Source organism: Trichophyton verrucosum (genome assembly GCF_000151505.1).
Source record: "Trichophyton verrucosum HKI 0517 chromosome Unknown contig00200_1.f1.exp, whole genome shotgun sequence".
NCBI classification, from domain to species: domain Eukaryota; kingdom Fungi; phylum Ascomycota; class Eurotiomycetes; order Onygenales; family Arthrodermataceae; genus Trichophyton; species Trichophyton verrucosum.
This window is the reverse complement of record NW_003315522.1, coordinates 1-12347: the sequence shown is the minus strand read 5'-3', so window position 1 is coordinate 12347 and position 12347 is coordinate 1. Positions and strand designations below refer to the sequence as shown.

The window sequence follows — 12347 nt, the reverse complement described above, 5'->3', positions numbered from 1 at the left end:
ACATATTATATAGACTATAGAGTAAGAATATTTTAATATTATTCTATAGCTACTTAGGCTCCTTAAGTATTTTAGTAAAAATATATTAATTAACATAGGTGGAGTTTATAAATTATTTATAGTTTATAAACTAAACTAATAAATATATATATAGAAGTTTGTATTTCCAATATTCTATAGTTTAAATATAGATATAGTAAATACTAAAAACCTTACTAATTTTAATCTTCTATAGTAGTATTTTTATCTTTATATAGAATATATAAATAATAATATCTAGATAATTCATAGTAGTTTAACTAGGGTATAATTTATAGCTAACTTTCTTCTAGAATAGATTAGCTATAAATATAATAAATAATATAGACTTACTAAAGTAAATTATAATTATTATCGAGTTTTAAAATAATTAATATATATATTAAGCGCTACCTATATAGAATAAAAATAAAATAATATAGTAGCTAAACTATATAATATTATTAATTATATTATCTAAGATATTTATAAGGCTATTATAAAAATCTACATAAATTTTATTTTAGTAACTATATAGCTACGTAAGCTAGTTACTATTTATTATAATTTAAATATCTACTAAGTACTACTATAATAAATAATTAATATATAGTAGTATATTAAACTAATATAGATAGTAGTAAATAGAGTATATATAATATATATAATATATTAGATAGATATATTTATAGTCTAAACCTTCTATATTTAACTATAACTTATTATATTAGCCTGGATCCCTATAAGAGAAAAGTAATATATAATATAGAGGTAGATATAGTAGGCTATAGATATTAATATATTAAAGGCCGCCATTTTATAAAGTTAATATAATAGAATATAGCTAGATATTATAACTTTTAGGTATCTCTTTAATAATTATAGTAACTTTAAAAATAATTAATAAATTTTTAGTATAAAAATCTACGCTAGCCTCTAAATATAGAATAAACTAAAACTTAGTATCAATATTTCTACTAGACTATAATATCTAAAAAGCTAACTTATAAAAATAGATATATAGGTTTATCTAAAGTTTATAAGTTAGTAGATAACTATAGTATGGAAATATAGAAAAAATAACCTTATAGAGCGAGCTATAAATGATAGCTAAAATTAAATAAAGTAAGCTAAACTCTAGATTATTATAATTATTAGAACTATACTATAAATTATAGATTTAAACTTAGGTAAAGATTAGAGTAGTACTAGCTTCTAGCTATAAAGGGCCCTATAAGTAGTAGAGATCTCTCTATATCTAGAAGAGAATAATATCTATAGATATATTTTATAGCTAAAAATTTATCGAGTTATAGCTAATGGATATAAATATAAAAAACCTATTATAATAATAAATTCTATTATAGAACTACTTAGCTATACTATCTTTAATAAATATAAGTGGATAGTAGAGCTTAAGTAGTAGATTATAAATATTAGATAATTAAATACTATCTATAAGTTAGTAAGTATTAAATACTAGAGTAGATATAGAAGAAGATATTATATATTTAACTAATTAATATAATATACTATAATATATATAAGATATATCTATATAGTTAATTACTAATAAAATATATACTATAAAGTAGAAGGAGGAAATAGTAAAATATATAATATTAGAGTTATAATATATAGAGTAACAATATAATAATTTCCCTTTATTATTATAGAATTTATTTATAGGTAATATATATTTATAGAAAGAATAAATTTTTATTATACTGGAAGGTACGCTAAGTAACTACTATAGTAGTTACTCTAGTTAGTACTTTAACTATATTATTTAAATAAAATATTTTATAGCCTAATAATTATCATAAATATTATAGGTTTAGTAAATCTAGCTATTATATATAAAATTAGTAGTAGAAATATTATGGTAGCAAATTAAGTAACCTTATAGGCCTAATAATAAAGGTAAGCGAGTATAGCTACGGTACTAGTAATATAACTCTCTATAAATACTATAAGTAAGTAAATTTCTTTTGCTAAAATAAAAATTACTAATTAGCTATATAAAATAGTAGAAATAGTAGAATTATAGATCTATAAGTATATTTATGGTATAATAGATATTATAAATAAAATATAAAGGTTATAGTAAATAGTATAAAGGCTACGAAGCTATAAATATAGGTACTACTTAGAAAAAAAATATATAGAAGTAGTAATAAAGTAATAAAAAAAGGAGTAACTATACTAGAAAAAAGAAAATCTAGATCACGTGAATGTCAAAATTTACGAATATATTATTTTATTATATTAGGGGGACCATGTCTGGGGAAGAGGACGGGCAAGCTTGTTGTTGAACCGCCGAGGGCAAAAAAAACATGGATCCAGGATGAAGGAGTGAACGGCCAACTTTGGGTCTTCTGCCACACAACAACATCGACGTCGCTTCTTCGCCTTCGCCTTCGCCGTCTTCTTCTTCTTCTTCTTCTCCACCATCGTCGCCCTTCGTCTATTCCATCTTGGCTGCCCGTCTAGTCCAGCTACTTAGTTATCTAGCTAGTTCGAGCTCTGTCTCGTGTGCCCTGAAGTATAGCTGCATCTCCAATTGCCCGGGCGGTGCGCCATCTAACTAGTTAACACTACCGATCGGCACCACCACCACCACCACCGCGCATCCTCGCGCAGTCTCGATCATGTCGAGTGAAGGAGTCGAGGCGTCTGCGCCTGGCCAGACGAACCAAGATGGCATTGGTACGCGTTGACTGTTTCTATACCCTGCTTCTCCGTCGGCTATTGGCCGGTCTACTATTAGATACATACAGCTTGGATGGAACTAACTGTCGTCTTGTAGCTTTGGCTCCAGCCGCAGACACAAAGATCACTTCTACTGGCACGGATGCAGACAAGCCAGAAGCCACGGCTAATGGTGATGAGAAGCCGGTATCTACGGAAAATACCGAAAAGCCGGCGGTAGAGACCAACGCACCAGCCGAAGATAAGAAGGTTGAAGAGACCAGTGAAGAATCCAAAGATGAGTCCAAGAAAGAGCACAAAGAAGAATCCAAGGAAGAAGCCAAGGAAGAAGCCAAAGAGCAGCCCGAAGAGGCCAAGGGAGAGAAGGAAACTGGACAGAAGCGTGACCATGCTGCCATGTCTACTGCCGAACCCGCCGCAACTACCGCTGACTCCAAGGACGAGAAGGAAGAGACCAAGGCCGAACCCACCGAACCCGCCGAGAAGAAACAAAAGGTTGAGAAGAAAGATGAGCCCGTCTCTACTACAGCTGCTACTGCTGCTGAAGCAACGGAGAACGGCAATGCCAATGGAAACAGTAATGGCAACGAAGCCGCGAAGCGAGGACCAGGCCGGCCAAAGAAATCTGGCGGAGTCTCAGCAACACCCCAGAAGAAGAAGATGCCTACACCACGCAGCTCTGACGGAGTGGGAAGCAGAACTAGAAGCCGTCGACCCCAGGCCGAAGCTTGAACTACATCAGTTCAAATGCACAAGATTATAAATCGTCCACTGTGCAGCACTCCCGCATCATTGCTTCCCCCGTTTGACTGATAGTATTATGTTCCAGCCATCTATCTGTCTACGTCTTTCTTTTTCTACTGTCATGATTGTGATGTTAATCTTCTCAGCGCAAGATGTAGGTATCTAGGAGGCCTGGGCCAACAGGATGGATGCAAGGGGGCCGCCGAACGAAGGTAACAATGGATGGACGGATTTCTCTCGTCGATTGTCGGGTGTACAGCAACGAGCGTACTATTGAGGTCTATGATCATGAGCCGAACGCTGGAGGAACATGACAGGACGACACCAGGTAGCTATTCTATCTAGGCCATCGAATATCAAAAATGTTTTTGTCTGCTCCTGGTCCGCCAAACTACCTAACTACGTATGCCTGCGAGGCGAGGTAACTGCATAAACCTCCGCCGGCGCAAACAAAAACACTTCTGCCTGGGCTACGGGACAAGAGACAGGCCAGGTCTACGTAGACGATGACGCCGGTTTACTTACGTCTTTTTCTCCCTGCTGTAGTTCATATTGTTGCAGTCTCATGAGTCCGTCTGTTGGCGCCGCTGTCGACAGCAAGATGCCTCATATAAATAGTTATATCTCGGATGCAGCCATCTCGACTGCAACGGCTTCGTCTTCTCATCGGCCCTGGGATACTAGCCAGATAACTAGCTAACTATTTGCCAGGAGTCCTCGATAACTAGTTAGTTAACTCGAGCCTGACTATTTGTTTGTTAGCGACGGAGCAAGCGACGTCCAGATCCAGGCCAAAGCATCCACGCCCGAACAGAGTGACTCTCGAAACTCACTCCTAACTCCTAACTAAAGAACCAGGCATATTTCTTCTTCTCGCCCTCGTTGATCGCTCTCTCGATCGTCTCGCGTCTCGTCTGGCTGCGATCTCCGTCGCTCGCTCTCGCATGGGCCCTAGTCTCCGCTAGAATCCGAGCAACAGCCCAGCAGCCGAGCAACAGCCGGGGGGGGAGGGAAAAAAGCTCGCTGACCGACAACTCCTCCAGGGGAGAAAGGAAGAAGACGAAACAGCTTAACCAGTCGAACGAAGACGAGCGCCAGGGCTTGACGGACTCAACAGCCTGCCTCTCGCCCTCTCCGTCGAAGGATGGACTAAACGCAAAGAAAGGAAAAAAGCCCCGGCCGTCTCTCTTTTGTCTTCTGCGTCTCTGCCCGTCCGGACATCCATCGAAACTCTTTATGCCCGAGAAACCAGCCACGATAGCAGCCTACGCTGCTGGGGCGTCGCTGGCTGCCATCACCCTCTTCTACGTGTTCGGACCCAATTTCACGATTGACGGCGAAGATTCCAACATTAGCGGACGCAAGAAGGGCATCGTTGGCCTGTCCAACCCGGCCAATGACTGCTTTATCAACTCTGTTCTACAAGCCCTGGCGGGCCTAGGCGAGCTGCGAGTATACCTCATCCGCGAACTACATAAGCGAGACCTCGAAGGCGCTGAGATATACGATGCCTTGCCACCGGCAGAGGACCTCAGGGCCGGCCAGGATGCGGAGAAGGTGCAGAAGCTGCAGCTTGCGCCGGTTACGAGGGCGCTGAAGGATATGCTTGACGGGTTGAATGAGCGGCCGATATACAAGAAGACCATATCCGCGAGGGCCTTTGTGATTGCTCTGGAACTCGCTTTCAGAACGAGGATAAGTAGGAGTCAGCAGGATGCGCAGGAGTTCTTGCAGGTCGTGGTTGAGCGGCTGTGTGATGAGTATCATGCCGGTGAGAGGGCGAGGAAGCGAGCGTTAAGGAACAAGCTCGCCGCTGCTTCTACCTCTTCACCCATGGCCAGCGGCAGTGAGGAGCTGTCGAAGGAAGAGATCGACGGCGAGGATGCGAGTGCTGCCATGCCCATGATAGAGCTCGCCCATGCCGGGTCTGATACCGAATCAGAGAACGGCTTCCCTCTCGAAGGAATGCTCGAATCCCAGATTGAATGCCAGCACTGCAAATACAAGTATAAACCGAAGCAGACGTCCTTCGTCAACTTGACCCTACAAGTCCCCCAGAAGAGCTCGGCGACCTTAAGCTCCTGTTTCGACGGGCTTTTAAAGACGGAATTCATTGATGATTTTCGCTGTGAGAGATGCCAGCTCGTCTATACCCTTGAGCAGAAAGTCAAGGCCCAATCCCGCACCTCGTCGGAAAAGACACGGGAGTTACTGGGTAACGAGATAGCGCTTCTTAAGAATGCCATTGAAAACGACCCCGAAATCATCCCCGAGGGCGTCACCATGCCCAATCCGTCGGAAGTGCCTCGCCGCAAAATAGCAAAACACATGCGAATTACAGTGTTTCCCAAGGTGATTGCTATCCATCTCTCCAGGTCAATATTCGACCATGCTTTCTCTACCAAAAATGCAGCCAAGGTTTCATTCCCCGAACGTCTGGCCCTGGGTGGTATTCTCGAGAAGAAATGGTACAAACTGCTTGCCATTGTCTGCCACAAGGGAAGCCATAACAGCGGCCACTACGAGTCCTTTAGACGGAACCACGTCTACGCGCCCTTTTCAACACCGGATGCTTTCCGTTCATACGCTCAAAGCCGGTCCCAGAGCCAGAATCCATCTACTTTCCCCAGTCCACGCATGAAATCCTCTTCCTCATCAAAACAAGCCACAGACGACATCACCCCCTTGAACATATCGCCCATCTCCAGATCCCCATCTACCACTACATCGACATCTTCATTCCCAGCCGCAGGAGGCACGCCCACAGACACCACTACGACGTCCTCTATACCTTCCCGGCCTGCCTCAGGTCAGGCGCAGTCGTCTGCACCACACCTATCCCCCCAACAACCTCGCTCACAGTCACAGTCACATCCTACGTCAGACACCCAGTCAGGTGTCCCGGATAGAGCGCCTTCTACCTCCTCGTCTTCCGCCAGACGGCACATAGACGCAGCTCTACCTGGGGACCTTCTCTCGCCAAAGCGGGATTCAACCTCCACCAGAAGAAACAAGGCCCCTACCCCTTCTCCTGACTCGCCACGGCCATCAACATCGTCTAGGTTCAGATGGAAGAAGAAACCAAACGAACGTTGGTGGCGTATCAGTGATGAGAAAATCAGGGAGTGTAAGACAACCGACGTTTTGAACATGCAGAAGGAGGTTTATCTATTATTTTACGAGCTGGAGCGACCTAGCGATGAGGTATGATATCATACGGCCTTTTTTTTTATCTCCTATTTTTCGCTTTTCGTTCGGCTCCTCGTTTTCTGTGGCCCAGCGGTCGTTTACTGTTGGATACTTTTTACCATTGCACATATGCATTACTCGGACGAAGAAGCATTGCTATATATATCTCATGGCCAGGGGAGATTGATTTGTATGTCTATGACTAGATACCGATTCCTACTTAGAAACATGACCATCGTATGATACATGAGCTCGCACTGTAATTCACAACTCTGTGGTAGCAGAACAGCCTTTTGGTCAGCCATAGGGCCAGGCTAGACTCTAATATTAAGGTTAGTTATGGAAACACGTCCTCGCTTTTTTTAGATGCCAACATCAGATACTCCTCTGCGGCTCATCATATCCGTTTGCCGGTCAATACATCCAGCTAAGTGGTTGAGTGGACGGAACGGATGTTGCCAGTGACCTCAAATATCTAGACAGCGAGCTGCCAGCATCCACCTGCGTTCCAGTTGCTCTTCTACTAGTTTCTTTAGCGGCTAGGGGCCCCCTCGGTGCGAGAGTAAGTTTCGCGTAGGAGTAGGGCATAAATGTCTTTAGGATCGGCCATATGGCTTGTAGCCAGGCTGCGCCCATTTGCAATTTAACTCAGGCAGTTTCCTTTCCGCCGGCAATTAGGTAGAATATAATAACGATGTATGAATGGCATTTGGTGTGGCATTGTTACGCAGAACGCGTGGTATACATATACAGAAACTTGCTAGCCGAGGGAATGGAGGGGCCCTTGTGAATCTGGTTATAGGGTATTTTTCACCAAGATGATATTGGTATTCAATGCTTCACTGGCTGTTTTTATTGTGAAAAGAGCCACGATATGGAGATATCGAAAAGGTGTCGAAAATGCCATGGAGTTGTTGACAGAGGATGAAAGAGATTGGGGCAACAGAACAGAAGAAGAAGCTGATGTAAGTATCTGTGTTATCAGCTCTTTCCATGACTGATAGCAAGACAGTACAACCCGGAGATCGATCCTTCCTTAGATCAAACATAAAAGCTATGACGGAATGTAAATATTGATATCAGCCTACCTAATAGGCAGCAAGAGTCCCCTTTAGAGGCAAGTAGTGATCCGAAAGAGAAAAGGGTAGGTTAAACCGGATCCTGTTAAAAGAGTCCCAGTAGATTGCAGTAGTAAAAGTAATAAACTGCAAGGTAAAGCACAATGGCACCAGTCCATAGTGGCGGGTCCATGTAGAACTTGGCGATCGTTCCGACCTCTTTATAACAGAAATAGTAAAAGGAATGGTACCACCGAAGACGCTTTCCGCCTAGCGTCATCCAGACTCCTGGCCACAAATGACCTAACGAATATCTATAACTATTGTTGAGTAAGTATGATTCGTTTTTGTCAGTCAAGGATGCCAGTGGTGGGCCTTCTGCATCCTCAAACAGGGATACATATTCCTTAGACGGCGACTTTACAGGTTCTAGGTCGACGGAACGCTATTTCTCGCTATTCTTCTTCCACCGGATATCCTCAGGATCAAGGCCAGCTCCAAGGTCTATCCATTTAGTAGTGACCAGCGCCAGTCTATTCCTATTAAGAGCCCTCACCTCAACCTGGTAGTCAGCACCACAAGCTCTACAGGTGAATATATCCGGTTCAATAGGAACTCCAGGCTGCTTAGACAAGTAAAATTTAACATAAGCCAACCTCACCAATGGCGGCAGCAATGGGTTTTCGAACCCCATTCTGATATAGTCACAGAGATATACGAAAGCAACCTTTCGGATGAGCCTTTCTACGCTCCAAGCCTCTACTGCAGCCCAGGATTGAACCCGCAGATATAGACAAGGGCCAGAACAGATCCGGGCTTCAACAGATGATAGGGAAGTGGTATAAAACTGTGAATCAACATGGACTTCAGTAAATTGCAGGGAATCGGTCGATATACCATATTCCAGTCCACAATAGTGTCTCTTCATAGCGAGTTGCAGGTGGTAGAAGTAGAAGGAATAAAAAGTGGGCTGCATTGGGTGCACGAAGAATGGACGGACCCGACTTCATCATGGAAAAGAATCGAGCATTGCCCGAGGAACGTTGGCGCAGGAAGACTGTAGCGATCCCTATGATGGAGAATGGAACAAACGTGGCAGAAGCAAAATGGTGGTAGATCGGCTGCCAGTCGGTTTACACCCCACGGCCGAGAGCGAAAAAGAGTTGCATGATTACATAGTGCGAGGCAGGCCGTATCAACCGGGGAGAGGTTATTTGTTATCATAGCCATAATCTCCGGTGGCAGTGTTGATAGGGCTGCTGGCCGTCGCTGTACTTTGGCTTCCATCGTAGTGTGAGATATGGGTATACAGAAAGTGTGTGTGTCATATAAGAATTGAATCTGGAGACGGTAATATGGAATTATTGAGCTAGCTCTGGAGGAATTGTCGAATATCAGCTGTTCCAACCCGCCAACACCGAGCTGGATGTCTCTTGCAGGATGATGGACGTCGTTGATTGTCTGTGTGATAGATTAGGTCGTGATGGACGCGATGTCATATCTCGGGCCGGGCTAACTACTTATATAATCTGATTACTAAGGCTGAGCAGTGTGGATATAATTGGCCGCCTGAGACTGGCTATCCTCTCATTGGCTGCATGATTCTGTACTACTAATAGTTACTACTATTGGCCTGATTATCTTAGTCAGCGTCTCGAAGCTGTTTTGTCCGAATATCAAACTCGAAAGAAGCGACGACGATGAAGCGATTGAAGCCGATGAGTTTTCATGCCATTGAGCAGCAAGAGATGTCTGCTAGCTGCAGAATATAACAGTGGCCGGACAGGATGCCACATTGACTTGTCGCCGCCTACAAAATCGGAAGTCTAGGCTTGCCATCACGGCCTCGGACCCAAGCCGTGCTCTAAATTCCATGGTGAATAACTAATGGTGACCACTACGTTTCCTATGTAGTTTTCTTGCATATAGAGTACTCTATTGACATCATTGTAGGAGCTTCAGCGGTTTCAGGGCTGGAACGGGCACACATAAGTGCCAATCACGGGTGCCAATGGCCCAGATGCTGCTCCAGCCCACCCACGGCGGATCTGTGGGGGGGTTTGTCTCTCCATCTAAATATCTTTAACCAGGAAGCAGCCCCGTCACAGATCGAGCCCGCCGAAGGACCTCCCGCCGCTTATCTTCGGTCTGTGTCGAAATACCCACGGGATGCGGGAACGGTGGAAAGGACGTCGTCAGGCTTCGATCCCTTTCGCCGCCGCTCCTTGTGTGTTGGGGCCGGAGGGTCAGTGTCCGGCGTGAAAGTAGCCCTCCAGCAGAGAGCTGTTTCCGATGAGACGCTCTATATAAATGGGCCATCGGTTCACAATGCCGTTGCTAGATTGACAGCCCAGCCAAAAGGCAGAAACGTAGAGAGCACGTAGAGGCCCAGCCAGTCGACAAGTCCTCGAGTTCGACATCAACATCAAGCAGCAGAGCAGCAGAGCAGCAGCAAGCCCAGGGCAACGGCCGGTTAGACCACTGACTACTAATAATATAATAGCAAGAAAAAAAACTAGGGAATCACGCGGGGAATTTCGGAATTGCGGCGAGGGAGAACGAAAAACCGTCGGCTTTTTTGCTTGTCGGGCATGACGAAATCAAAACAAGGAGAGACAGAATAAAATCAACGACTCCGTCTCCTTTTCCCCTTAGCTGTCTCTCTCTCTCTCACTCTCTCTCTACTTTCGACACTGCTCTTTCGCATCTTGATTCTCCCAGCAAGCAAAGCAAGCCAGTCTCTCTAGGTATGTGCCCGCGCCTTTGTTCTGCTGCTCCCTCCGTGCCCCGCCATTAGTTAGCTAGGTTGGTTGCTTAGCTTAGAGCGCAGTTTGCCGTGGCGGGGTTTTCTTTATCCCTCGTTTTCAACAAGAACGAGCTCGCAACGAACAACATCAACCGGCCTTTTCGCATTCTGCTTCTCTCATATACCGTCTCAATTGATTCAAGAGGCCGATCGTCTGACTGTTCTTCTCTAGTTAGAAAAGAAAGCATCACAACAAAAATGGGTGTCCAGGAGGTTCTGTCCCGCAAGACCGGCGTTATCGTCGGCGATGACGTCCTCAGACTGTTCGAGCACGCTCAGCAGAACACCTTTGCCATTCCCGCTGTCGTAAGTAGACATGATAATACTGCGGATAGGAGGATATGAAGGAGAGGAGATGGATGACTGACGCTGCTGTTGGGTAGAATGTGACCTCCTCGTCGACCGTCGTCGCCGCTCTTGAGGCTGCCCGTGACAAGAACTGCCCCCTGATTCTCCAGATGTCCCAGGGCGGTGCTGCCTACTTTGCCGGAAAGGTGAGCTCTTTGCAGACATAAGAGTCAGTTTTAACCTTGAGGGGCCGTGATGGCTAACTTATTTTTTGATCGGTCCAGGGAGTTGCCAATGATAGCCAGGAAGCCTCTATTGCCGGAGCCATCGCAGGAGCCCAGTACATCCGCGCCATTGCCCCCAGCTACGGCATCCCAGTTGTCCTGCACACCGACCACTGTGCTAAGAAGCTGCTCCCATGGCTCGACGGCATGATGGACGCCGACGAGGATTACTTCAAGAAGCACGGCGAGCCCCTCTTCTCCAGCCACATGATCGATCTCTCCGAGGAGGAGGTCCAGTGGAACATCGAAACCACTGCCAAGTACCTCAAGCGTGCTGCCCCAATGAAGCAGTGGCTCGAGATGGTGAGTTTGTCTTGTCCTGCTCCTTCTTGTGCCAAAGTTCTAACGTGGAACGACAGGAAATCGGCATCACTGGTGGCGAGGAGGACGGTGTCAACAACGAGGACGTTGACAACAACTCCCTCTACACCCAGCCCGAGGACATCCTCAATATCTACAACACTCTTTCCCCCATCAGCCCTTACTTCTCCATTGCCGCTGGCTTCGGCAACGTCCACGGCGTCTACAAGCCCGGCAACGTCCGACTTCACCCCGAGCTCCTGTCCAAGCACCAGGCCTACGTCAAGGAGAAGACCGGCTCCAACAAGGACAAGCCCGTCTTCCTCGTCTTCCACGGCGGCTCCGGCTCCACCAAGGCCGAGTATAAGGAGGCCATCGGCTACGGTGTCGTCAAGGTCAACCTGGACACCGACCTGCAGTATGCCTACCTCAGCGGCGTGCGTGACTATGTCCTGAACAAGAAAGACTACCTGATGAGCGCTGTCGGCAACCCTGACGGCGAGGACAAGCCCAACAAGAAGTACTTTGACCCCCGTGTCTGGGTACGCGAGGGTGAGAAGGCCATGTCCCAGCGCCTGCACGTTGCCTTTGACGACTTCAACACCACCAACCAGAAATAAACGAGCGAAACTAAACAAACAAAACAGCGAATGTGTGCCCAAAAAGTCTTCTACCGAGTACATATTTTTTTAAACAGCTAGTCTTTTTAACACTCAGTAACTTAACTACCCCCAGCTTTCTGCAAAGAATATACCTTACTTAACCTTACCACTTTACCACCTCTTATCAACTAGTCATCAATAGTAGAGTACTCACTAGTAGTAGAGTACCCTAAAGTACTACTGTAAGGAAGCCAAACCCAGCATGAACCATTTTTTCTTTTATCCGTGGAGAAGAGGCGTCTCCAGCCCATCTGAGACATGCGTTTCCTCCGTCTCTCTCTCTCTC

The 12347-nt window shown here is 45.1% G+C and overlaps 5 protein-coding genes across 5 annotated transcripts; 4 read left to right on the top strand and 1 right to left on the bottom strand.

Annotated features, from left to right (window-relative positions):
- Positions 1-2286: 2286 nt before the first annotated feature.
- Positions 2287-2472, bottom strand: TRV_02157 (uncharacterized protein; the record flags this gene model as incomplete). Its single annotated transcript, XM_003023659.1, has 1 exon — positions 2287-2472. The coding sequence occupies one exon, from the start codon at positions 2470-2472 to the stop codon at positions 2287-2289; it is 186 nt and encodes a 61-aa protein (XP_003023705.1).
- A 246-nt stretch (positions 2473-2718) lies between these two features.
- Positions 2719-3462, top strand: TRV_02156 (uncharacterized protein; the record flags this gene model as incomplete). Its single annotated transcript, XM_003023658.1, has 1 exon — positions 2719-3462. The coding sequence occupies one exon, from the start codon at positions 2719-2721 to the stop codon at positions 3460-3462; it is 744 nt and encodes a 247-aa protein (XP_003023704.1).
- A 1248-nt stretch (positions 3463-4710) lies between these two features.
- Positions 4711-6684, top strand: TRV_02155 (uncharacterized protein; the record flags this gene model as incomplete). The annotated part of the gene is made up of 1 exon (XM_003023657.1): positions 4711-6684. The coding sequence occupies one exon, from the start codon at positions 4711-4713 to the stop codon at positions 6682-6684; it is 1974 nt and encodes a 657-aa protein (XP_003023703.1).
- A 797-nt stretch (positions 6685-7481) lies between these two features.
- TRV_02154 (uncharacterized protein) lies at positions 7482-7664 on the top strand (the record flags this gene model as incomplete). Its single annotated transcript, XM_003023656.1, has 1 exon — positions 7482-7664. The coding sequence occupies one exon, from the start codon at positions 7482-7484 to the stop codon at positions 7662-7664; it is 183 nt and encodes a 60-aa protein (XP_003023702.1).
- Positions 7665-10725: 3061 nt separating this feature from the next.
- Positions 10726-12019, top strand: TRV_02153 (uncharacterized protein; the record flags this gene model as incomplete). The annotated part of the gene is made up of 4 exons (XM_003023655.1): positions 10726-10833; positions 10911-11021; positions 11100-11402; positions 11459-12019. 4 exons carry the CDS (start codon positions 10726-10728, stop codon positions 12017-12019), a joined length of 1083 nt encoding a protein of 360 aa, XP_003023701.1.
- Positions 12020-12347: the final 328 nt, after the last annotated feature.